This window comes from Barbus barbus (assembly GCF_936440315.1).
Source record: "Barbus barbus genome assembly, chromosome: 15".
Taxonomy (NCBI): Eukaryota; Metazoa; Chordata; class Actinopteri; order Cypriniformes; family Cyprinidae; genus Barbus; species Barbus barbus.
In genome coordinates, this window is record NC_136743.1 from 1,190,071 (window position 1) to 1,202,102 (window position 12,032).

At 34.4% G+C, this 12,032-nt stretch overlaps 1 protein-coding gene across 1 annotated transcript; it reads left to right on the top strand.

The window, feature by feature from the left end:
- Nucleotides 1–508: 508 nt before the first annotated feature.
- On the top strand, nt 509–8,630 carry pnp5b (purine nucleoside phosphorylase 5b; the record flags this gene model as incomplete). Its single annotated transcript, XM_079434725.1, has 6 exons — nt 509–639; nt 2,223–2,392; nt 2,460–2,563; nt 3,842–4,017; nt 5,124–5,314; nt 8,404–8,630. Exons 1-6 carry the CDS (start codon nt 617–619, stop codon nt 8,628–8,630), a joined length of 891 nt encoding a protein of 296 aa, XP_079290851.1. The 5' UTR covers nt 509–616.
- Between the last annotated feature and the right edge of the window lie 3,402 nt (nt 8,631–12,032).

Below are 12,032 nucleotides of genomic sequence, written 5' to 3' on the forward strand. Positions count from 1 at the left end.
ACAGAAATATATCTTTCAATGAAAATTTAATATCACATTTTATGAAAGAAGATAAATAACAACTTAAGTTCTCAAAAAGAGATTTAACCTGATTGCAATGATAAAGTAAATGAAGTAAATGTTCTTCCTCAGTTTTGCAGAATACACATAAGTTAGAGAGATTTGGAAGTTCGTTGGATAAACGTTGTGCAAAATCTTAAAATGCACCTCTCTTGTCTTATAAGAAATGCACATTTTTTAAGGAGTAACCATGCTTTCTTCCAGTGAATAGCCTACTGTCACAAAAACTTGTCCAGAAAAATGTACATCTAGGGGATAATAATGTAACAATCGCGTTATGAATCTGTTACATTTTTTCCGTTTGTCAGAGGCGCGGTGAGTGACGTCACAGAGCACAGCCGCGCAGCCAATGAGAGCGAGCGTCTCGGATGGAGGAGGAAACGCATGAGGTTACTTCTTTCATTCACACACACACACACACACACACACACTCTCTCATTCACACGCACACTCTCACACAGAGCCGGAGAAACGAACACTACAGACACACAGAGAAACCTGGGACCGAACCTCGCGCGACTTTAATTCTTTTGTTCATTTACAGAGACCTGTGGAGATGTTTCCTGATCCAGCTACAGGGTGAGTTTAAAACACTTCACTAAAGGAGCTTCACGAGCTTCCTATTTTAAGTGACACATTATGTGTAGCGCGCGCATGTGGTCTACTGCGTCATCGGCAATATAGATGTTACATCAGAATTCATAAAATAAGATCTTTAGATGATGTTTCTGCGCAGTCATAACGAATAGATAGCGATGGAACATGTTAAAACGGGTTTTTACGCACTTATAATTCCTGTTTCATCCATGTGCCACATTACGATGATGTTTCACATGAACAAAGCTCATATAAGCATCTTAACAGAGAAGACCGTTAGATATAATACCTGATATAATATCTAGAATGATGAAAAGTGAAGTAATAAATGTGTTGAGATGCACGTATCACTGCGATCATCTGATGATGCGAGAACAGCATCTGCGTTCTTAAATATTCGCTATATTTTGTTTGCTAATATGTAACTGTTTTTCAAATATGCATCATTAACTACATATTTATTATACTGGCAATAAGCGATTACATTCATTTTTCACGAACATCAGAGAAGTTATAATCAGCTGATGAAGAACGTTCCGACAACGATATGAACAAACGCTAACGTTAATAGAAACTTTCAAAAGTAACTTTCTCAGAATGTTTGGAAAATGATACAATGGAATGTTCCGATATCATTCGTGTAACAAAACAAAACTTTGTGAACTTTCTGAGAATATTCAGAAATAATTGCTAAAGCAAAATGTTTCTAGAAATAGCTGGGAACTTACAAACACAGAGCTTTAATATCTGGCTGCCTTTTGGTTTCTCGGGGATCCAGGTGATAATGTTCTAGCGACGTTCTTTTAGGGTTCTTTTCTAAACGAACCAGTAATCAGTATCTGGGACGTGAGTCATATCACAGTCTGATTCAGTGTCAGATCTGACTGATTGGTGGAGTTTCCAGTGTCAAATGAATCATTAGCAGAACTGCTCAGAGGGCTCATCTGCATAATCAGATTAATCCTGCCATTATTTTGCTGTCCACATTGTTCTTATTTCATCACACTGAGCTCAGATGATGAAGTCTGGACACATGGTTTGTTCTTATGAAAACATTACATGGGAAAGAAGGCAGACAGCTTCACTGAGTCATATAAGCCTACTTTTCCAACCTTGAGTTCGTATAAGGCAATCGTAGGTTGATATAAAACATTGCTATTTGTGTTTGAGCATACATCATTATTGTCAGACTTGTGTCCCTGTGTCCTGTGTTTTTCCTCCCTCATTTCCTCATGCCCTTATTTGGTCTTCCTGTTCCTGTCCTCGTTTGGCCTGATGCCATTATAATTATATATACAGTATATATTAAATATATATTGATTATTTTATTTTTATATTTTCCTAATTTTTTATTTTAGTTAATGTTTCTGTTATTTATTTTTGGATGTTTATATAGTAATTTTTAGTATTTAGTTAAACTAAATGACAATGAGAAATGTTTGCTTTGGCAACTAGTTGAAATAAATCAAGTTTACCTTTTAATTTTTTTATTTCAGTTAATGTTTATTTTATTTCAAGTAACAGAAATCTTTTTATGCCTTATAGTCTTGCATATTTTGTTTCAGGTGCAGTTATGAGGAGTGTAAGGCCACAGCTGATTGGCTGCTGGCTCAGGGTCCAGTGCGTCCCCTGCTGGGGATCGTGTGCGGCTCCGGTCTCGGAGGACTGGCAGAGATGCTGAAAGATCAGCTGGTCATCAAGTACAGCGACATCCCTAACTTCCCTCAGAGCACCGGTGAGTTCAGACTGTGTTCTGATGCTGTGATCGTCTCCAGACTGAATCCTAACCCTGTTTTCTGTAGTTCACGGTCACGCTGGAAGGCTGGTGTTCGGCACGCTCAAAGGAACGCCGTGTGTTTGCATGCAGGGCAGGTTTCATCTGTATGAAGGATACCCCATTCAGAAGGTGAATAACACACTAACAGTTCGTCTCAAATAGACCCAGCTAACTAAATGTGTTGCGTTCTGCTGATGTGCCCATTGAGTTATGAAAACAATAAATCTGATTGTTCATCTGAAACATCTAGTTCTTTAAAATGTTTTTTCTTGGCTATGCATGTTTTTGTTTAAGCATCATTGACATGTAGATTTTATTAGTATTTTGAATTAGTTTTTTACATTTTCATTTATTTTTAGTTAATGTTTTAGTAATTTAGTACATTTTTTGTTTTTATTAGTTATTTAGATTTATTTTATTTTATTTATTTAAATTAATAATTTCTGTTTGAGTTTTTTTTTTTATGTCTATAGTTTTTATTTATTTTTGTTTCAGTTTTAGTTATTTTAGAACATCAAGTTAAACTAAAAGAAAATGAGAAATGTTGCCTTGGCAACTAGCTGAATTAAAATATGTTTATGTTTTTTATATTTTACTTATTTTTTGTTTTATTAGTTTTCTTTTAAATATGTCTATATCATTTTCAGTCATTTTTATTTCAGTTTTAGTTTTTGAACATGTTAAACTACATCTAAACTAGAAACTAGCAAGTTTATGATTTTCATATTTCATTTTATTTCAGTTAGTTTTTTTATTTTAACTTACAAAACTTTTTTATGGTTTTAGATTTAGTTTTAGTTAGTTATAATAGCCTTGATGCAAGAGTTATAGAAAACATAAATGGAATGTTACATTGTATCATTTTGAAAACATTATAGGAATGTTACTTTCTAACATTCTTTAAACATTCCGAAAAAGTAGTAACGTTTAAATATGTTAGATGAACATCCAACTGAAACATTTACAGAAAAACCTTCCATGAACGATGTATAAATGCTAATGTTTGAGAATATTATTAAAGATCTTAGTGCTTTAAACAAATATTTCCTGGAAGAGCGTTTGTTCATGACTTTGACAGAACGTGAGATCATCTGAGGAGGAACTGTTGTTCCTGCAGTCCTCAAACAGCCGCTGCTCCTGTATTATTAATGTTTGCTGAATGTAAATATCAGTGACGTTTTTACAGTCTCTTTATTAATACAAAGTAAACTTTACACGTGTGAAATGTTCTCAGAGTTACACAATCATGTCTCTAGTTCTGCTCCTCTGAGAATAATGTCAGAGTGCAAAAACTCCTAAATATCCTACAGATGTTAGTTTGTGCATGACATATTTCTGTTGGTTTTGAGATGAGATGTGACTCTGGCGTGTGATCCTGATGATGTTGTGCTGATCTGGTTTGGGCAGACCACCATGCCGATCCGTGTGTTTAAGCTGATGGGAGTGGAGACGGTCATCCTGACCAACGCCGCCGGCGGACTCAACCCGGACTTCACCGTGGGAGACATCATGGTCATCAAAGACCACATCAATATTCCTGGATTTGCTGGAAACAACCCGCTAGTGGGAGCCAACGACGAGAGGTGAGACTCTGCTGCTGCCGTTCATCTGATGATGATGAGGTTCAGTTCTGAGACACGCCAGCCGTGCATGTTTGATTAGGAGCAGTGCTGTTATTGCTAACTAAAGACAGTACCGGTCATTGAAATGAAGCTGAAATAAAATGTAAACTTTAGATGAAAAAGACCTAAACTTAAAAACTGAACTAAATATTATCCTGGCAACAAACTCAAATAATATGTTGAAGTACTAAAATGACTAAAACGGAGATAAAATTAATTAAAGCAATATAGAAATACATATACAAAAAATAATAATAAAAAAGACAAAATTACATAGCAAAATTACTAAAATTAAAACTTAAAAATTAATTAAACTTATATAGAATATATAAAATATAATAAAATGTCAAAAAAGCATATAACAAAATCATTAAAATCAAAACTGAAAAATAAAATAATTAAAGCTATATAGAAAATCTTTAAAAAAAATGAATAATTGACAAAAGGTACAAAATATCGATATATCAATATTATATAGAATAATTAAAGTAATACATTTACAAAAGCACATAAGGTACAAAATTACTGAAATGAAAACAGAAATAAAATTTAATTAAAGCTATATAGAGTGTTTAAAAAATAATAAAATGATGAAAAGTTCTAAAATTAAAACTGAAATAATGATGCAGTTATTGAAAGCAAAGGATTTGCAACTAAGTATGAAGTTTTTTCACTTTAATCTGTTAATTCTATCTGTTCCAATACTTTCTGTAACATGAAAAATGTGTAGGTTCAAACAAAAGGTGCTATCTTCTAAGTTGTGTATCAGATCCAGATGAAAATACCTGTAAATAAAAGCTGAAATGTTAATCTCTCATCTCATATTCATCCTTTGATGTCAAACCCAAATGTTTACAGTCTACAGCAAAAATAAAGGAATTGGCCTCACTGTTCCAATACTTCTGGAGGGCACTGTATATACTAGACAAAATTAGTGAAACCTAAACTAAAATTAAAATGTATATATAAATAATGAATGTATAAAATGTGACTGATTGAGAGAAATCGTCAGCTGTAGTTCCACCTGTATGATGGTGTATGATGGTGTGAATGTGGGTTTTGCTCAGGTTTGGCGAGCGTTTTCCGTGTATGTCGGATGCATATGACCGCGGTCTGCAGGAGCTGGCTCATGCGGTCGCAGCGGAGCTGGATTACTCTGGGTTTATGCAGGAAGGTGTGTACAGTGTGTTGGCCGGCCCGTCCTTCGAGACCGTCGCCGAATGCAAAATGCTGCGCTTCCTTGGAGCTGACGCCGTGGGTGAGTTAAAAACATTCTTAACATGTGATTCTGATCTATTCTGACTGATTCATCAGTGCACATTATTCTAGAGAAACAGAGAGTGTTTTTCTTCTTCATTAAAATAACAACAACAAAAAAACACTTCTTTTGGCATGATCTCCTGGAGCATGAAGTGCATGTATGTTTATTCAGTGCCAAAAACAGCCTGAAATGAATACAATTGTGTAGAAGTATGTTTAGTGGTTAAACCCTGTCGGCTCAAGGTCCTTTGCTGTGGGGGTCGACCGATTATCGGCGCCGATATTAAGAATTTTTATGATGATCATTTTCCAAACCGATTTGCCGATAAAATAATTTAATTTTGAAACGCGCTATTTGGCTCTGATGCAGCCTGTCGGAACTCATCACTCTGTGGCCTAGAGCAGTCTCGGCCTACCACGCATCTGATTTGTTTTTGAGTCACGAGTCCGACCAATGAACGTGGAAGACTAAAGGCACTCTCACACCGAAAGCGCTTGCTAACTGGAGCTGCTTCAGTGATCACGCATCAGTTCTCTCTCAAAGGCAGCAGCAGAATTTGCTGAAGTTGCAATAAATCACAATCCACTACACTGAAGTTGCAAAACTCCTCAATATGATCTATTTATGGTTTCCGCGATGGGGAAAATGCGGAATCCAGTAATTTAAATGGAATTTACTGTATAACTATATAATTTTTTAAAGTTTGGAGGAATTAATCAAATGTAGGTCAGTACACTTAAATCAACTTGCGCTATAGACTAATATCTGTAAATATTAAGCCGCAAAAACACTATTTAAATATGAATTCTGCATGTTCTGCGTGCCTCTGTATATGTGAATGTCACAGACGTGCAGTTTTGTTTACAGCGGTGATTTCATCATCTGCCGTCTCACTAAATGAGGACATACATACATGAACAACATCCCCAGAACTGCTCTGAGAGTTTGACCGTTTGATTTGAGTAAAACTATCATCATATCATATACATAGGCTACAGAAACTTAAAAGGTCCTCATGGCAACCCATCAAAATAAAAGTTCTGTTTAGCTACTGCTACTACTACTACAACAATTATTACAACTTTTGATTAAAAGAATAATCACATAATATGCTATTTCTTCCATGTTTTAATTTTAATAGTAAACCCCTTTGTTTGCCAAAAAATAGAGTTTAACTCTCATTTGATTAAAAGATAAATGAAATTAATGTTTTATGCCTTCATTTGCACTGCACTGTAGATTAAAACTAATTGAAATTACTGTCACATAGACCAAGACTAAGATACTGTCACATAGGCCAAGATTATGATGACGGAAATTGGGATATTTCAATAGGCTATTGAACCAAGTGAGCCTATAACAGGCTATTAGTGTTATAGTTTCATTAAAATAGTTGCGGTCTTCTTCGCAACTTCTACAATGGAGCTATGAAGACAATTAAATTATTTACACTTATTATATATATTGTGCTCTTTAAGTTAATCAACTGATGTGCATTAGATGATGAACTGAATAGCCACCTCTTATATGTTATGATTTAGTCATCAGAAAATAATTAATGAAGAATTATGAGAGGTTATGCTATTACACATACATTTCTAACATGTAAATTATTGAAGCCAAATACTTATATTTCCCCAAGCTGTTTAGCTTTGGTATTTAGTATTCATAAGCTTAATCATGAAGCATACAGTGGCCCCACTTTTAACTCTCTCTTTATATATTACTCTTATTGTAGATGGATGCATGGAGGAAGACAAGAGTAAGAAGTGCAACCAACACTAGGGAAGGCCGTTTTTGTCAGGGCCCTTGTTATTCTTAATTTTGACATTCATTTTCATTTTTACACCAGACATATACTGTACATTTACATTTACATTTACATTTAGTCATTTGGCAGACGCTTTTATCCAAAGCGACTTACAATTGGGGAATACAAAAAGCGATTCATCTTGAAGAGGCAGTCAGACAGAGGAAGTGCTCGTAACACCAAGTCTCAGTCATTGTTCAAATAAGTACAAGCTAGTAAGTGGAGAGAAAGATAGAGGGAAAGTTTTTTTTTTTTTTTTTTTTTTTTTTTGAGTTTAGGATGAAGTCAAGTACTGCCGAAAGAGATGAGTTTTCAGTTGTTGCTTGAAGGTTGCCAGGGATCCGGCGTTCCGGATAAGGGTGGGAAGATTATTCCACCAGCCAGGAATGGTGAACGAGAATGTTCTGGAGAGTGATTTTGAGCCTCTCTGTGATGGTACCACAAGGCGTCGCTCACTAGCAGATCTCAGACTTCTGGAGGGGATGTAGGTTCGTAATAGTGAGTGGAAGTAGGAGGGTGCTGAGCCTGTGGATATATACTGTATATATATATCGGTTCAAAATATGGGTTATCGGTCTACTTGGTCTGTAATAATCGGTATCGGCATCGGCCCTGGAAAATACTTATCGGTTGACCCCTACTTTGCTGATCCTATCCCCTCTTGTCTGCGGTCTACCGTCCTATCTAATAAAAGACATATATATATATATATATATATATATATATATATATATATATATATATATAGGTGTTTAGGTGGGAAAGTTGTAATTGTTCTATATTTTGCATTGATTCTTTGGATAGTATAGCAAAATTTGATAAAAATAAAAGTGAAAATTTAATTAATATTCATACATAATTTTTTTATATTATGAATAATTATTATTATTTTAACTTTATTATGTATAGCTGGGAAAGTTGTAGTTGTTCTGTGTTTTGTGTTGATCTTTGGATGGCATAACTAAATTTAATAATGGAATTTTAAAAAATAATATTTAATATTAATATATGATTTTAGATATTATATAGAATATAAATAATACATTATTTATTATTATTATTTTATTTTTTCAGGTGGGAAAGTTTGTTGTGTAATTTGTATTTTGTCTAACAAACTTTAAAATGTGTTATGTTGATTTGAAGCTTATTTTGAAGCAAGATCATGTCTTTGAGTGACAGTGAAGGAGGAGCAGGTCACAAGCACTATGATGTTTGAATGTCAGCGGGAAGCGAGTGTATTTATACGATCTCTGTGTGTGTGTGTGTGTGTTTTGAGGCATGAGCACGGTTCACGAGGTGATCGTGGCGCGTCACAGCGGGATGAGGGTCGTGGCTCTGTCTCTGATCACCAATCAGGCGGTGATGGACTACGACAGCGAGAAGAAAGCCAATCACGAGGAGGTTCTGCAGACGGGCGAGCTGAGAGCGCAGCAGATGGAGAAACTCGTCTCCACCATGGTCTCCCGCATGAAGCTGCCAAACAAGCAAACACTAAAACACTGACCGCAGACCATCCACAGGCACGCAGACCACCAGACGCTCGCTAACAGCATCAATGCTAGTCATAGATTTTTCCTTTACTATGTTTACATTCCAGGGATAAAGTGTTTTAGGCAACATCTTCCCATCAAACAAACCTGAATGAGAGATTTCAGAAAACAGCCATTGACTGCTGCTCATGCCCAAGTTATGTTATCACTGTTTTAATATTTATTTATTGTGTTCAAACGTCTTAAACGTGATTCATTTAAAACTTAAGTTAAACAAGTGGGAAATAATTAGTGCTGTCAAAAGATTAATTGCGATTAATCACATCCAAAATAAAAGGTTTTGAGTGTGTACTGTGTACACATGCATGTATTTATTTAAGAAAAATGTTACGTTTATATATTAAATATATTTATATAAAATATAATAATATAAATATATACATGTAAGTATTTTCAAAATATATACTGTATGTGTGTGTATTTATATATACATAATAAATATACACAGTACACATAAATATATTATGTAAACAAAAACTTTTATTTTGGATGCGATTAATCGCGAATAATCATTTGACAGCACTAGAAATAATACATAAAACATGTCGTCATGAAGAAAATCCGGCTTTTTGTTTTGTTTTGTTTTTGAATATAAAAATATATATAATTTTTAAAAGAAGAATGTTACTGATTTCACTGAGGTACTGAACTTAAAGATAACTGTATTTATGTAAAAGAGCTTAAACTAAAAGGTTTTTGAAGTTGTTTAAACTGCACTAAATGATGGAGTATTTTATGTGTCCGTTTTAAGATCTGAATCGCTGTTTTACTGACTAACCAGCACTTTCCCCAAACCATTTATTTTATTGACCTGAAAGTTGAAATTGCACTTCAAGCTTTGTGTTTTATAGATGTTTCTGTGTGATCTGCTTCAATGCAATAAAAAAATATTGTTGTACCAGCAGTTTTCTTGGAATGACGTTGTGTTCCTGTAATTTTCCAACTTCTTTTTGAGACAGCAATCAGTTTTATGCTTTGTGGATAATGGTGTCTCTGTTTCCCAACATTTCCAGTTTCCTCAAACTCTTACAAATGATTTCCATGACATCACATACTGATTCTTGTCCATAAATGTCCTTCCTTTTGAACAGACATAACTTTCTCATTACTTTTTTCTGACATCAATGAAGAGAGGTGCAAAACAAAGAGAAAAATGAAAAGCATACAGCGCAGGATTGAGACGGATATAGAGATGAAAGAACAGAATGTGCGGCTGATCCCTGCAAGACTGAAACGGTTCGAAGCATTTCTGAAGAACATGAGAAGAATGCAGAAAAGAGAAATGAAAAAGCAGAGGAAGAGAATGGAAAGAAAGGAGAAAGAAAAGAAGATCTGGATTCAAGAAGAGATGCAGAAGAGTCTGTTCTCTTCACATAATGTGCTGACTATGCTGACCTTCTATGTGCTCGGCCTTGGATCTGGATTTGCTCCTACTCTCTTAGCATTTGTGTTCCCTGCAGCTCCAGCGGTGGAAACCGGATTCTTGGCCAAGATTTTGTCCAACTTGTTAAACGTTGGAGCTGCAGAAAGTGGGAGTTTATTTGAGAAGGTTGCTGAAGTTGCAATGAAAGCTGTTTCTGTAAAGTTGACATCGAAGACAAACTGCTGCATTCAGTGACTCTTTATTGATCGAGTTCACAGACCAAACTTTATTATAGCAAGCTTTTTTACAGACTGTAAAGAGCGTCACACCGAGTGCTCACTTCATCAGCAGTCTTGGGTCTAAAGTCTTTTCTCATTTATTTCCTCCTCGAGGATTTTTTTAAGAAGAGTGAAACAACCCGTCTTTCCAGGAAGCATTGCAAATGACTGAATCACATAAGGCTGTATATGACACAGTGTGAGAACTGAACACAAAGTGGCACTAATCCACATGAATCCACATTTGTGCTTTTGGAACCAAATGGACTTAAATCTAAAACAGAAATCTTTTCTAAAAACTTTTCCTCTCAATCCTTGTAACTGCACTGTAAAAAAAAAAAAAAAAAAAAATTGTTGAGCCAATTAAACATTTTTAGGCAACCAGCTTCAGCAGATTTTTGAGTTTTCTCAACTTGTTGTTTTAAGTTTATACAACAAAAAGTTGAGAATCTCCAACAAAAATAAGTTGAGAGAACTCAAAAACCTGCGGAAGCTGGCTGCCTTAAACTTTTAAATTGGCTCAACATTTCTTTTCTTTTTTAAGTGTGCCTGAATAGACAAAAAGATAGAAATATATTATATATTTAATTTCCAAGGACACAGTTTCATGAACATTCATCGCAGGTGTTGTGGAAAACGGTCAAAGATGTTGTACCAACAGTTTTTTGGTTTGACATTGTGTTACTGTAATTTTCTATATCTTTCTGACATAATAACTTGTTTTATGCTTTGTGGATAGTGCACTATAAAACCCAACAAGTTAGAGTAACTTTTTTTTTTTTAAATGCTTTATTGATTCAATGGCACAAGAAAGAGAGGTATTACATATTCACATAATCAAATTAACATTAGCTGCCAGAGAGAGAGAAAAATAAAGGAAGAAAATTACACACTTTTCAATGCTTTCAGAGCATTACATGTTTTCAATGCTTTTTTAGTTTTTTGTTTGTTCCAAGAGATTAACATATAATTTAAAGTCATTTATAAAAATGTGCAAACTTTAGTTTACATTGAGCCCACTTCTTCTTATGTATATGGAATGTTTTTTTTTTAACACATGTATAATATGTTGTTCTTTACATTTAAATGTTCGTTTTCTATATAAAAAAGCACATCAAATATACACATTTCTATCATACACTCAATTTCTCAGTTAATATAGAATTCCAAATCCTTCCAAAATAATCTTGAGTAAATACAATGAAAAAAAGATGCAAAATTGTTTCTTTTTCTTGACCACAAAATTCACAGGAATATGAAATATTAAGCTTAAATCTTTCCAAAACATGCTTAGCAGGATCAATTCTCTTATTTATCAGTAAAAACACAGAACAAACAGCATTCCTTATAATCTTATTGCTACACTGTTGCTTTAAAGCATCAGCATTTTCAATGAAAATGTTTCCACAAGGATTAAGCATGCTGATTTCTTCTGAGTTACAGTTTTTTAAAAGTAACATCTTTGGAATTGCGTCAAAAACAATATCAGATTCTCTTGGTTTAAAACAGATTCTCTTGGTTTAACTGGTAATTGACATTTCTGAAGAAATTCAGCAGCTATATGACAACAAGTACCCATGAGAATTAACTAACTGTCTTACTAAAAGAATACCTTCCTTGAGGCAAATATGATAGAATAAAGGGGAATACGTAAATAATCAGGCCTGTATGCAAATAATCAGTGACGTCAGCTAATTTCTGAAACAGGCTCTCT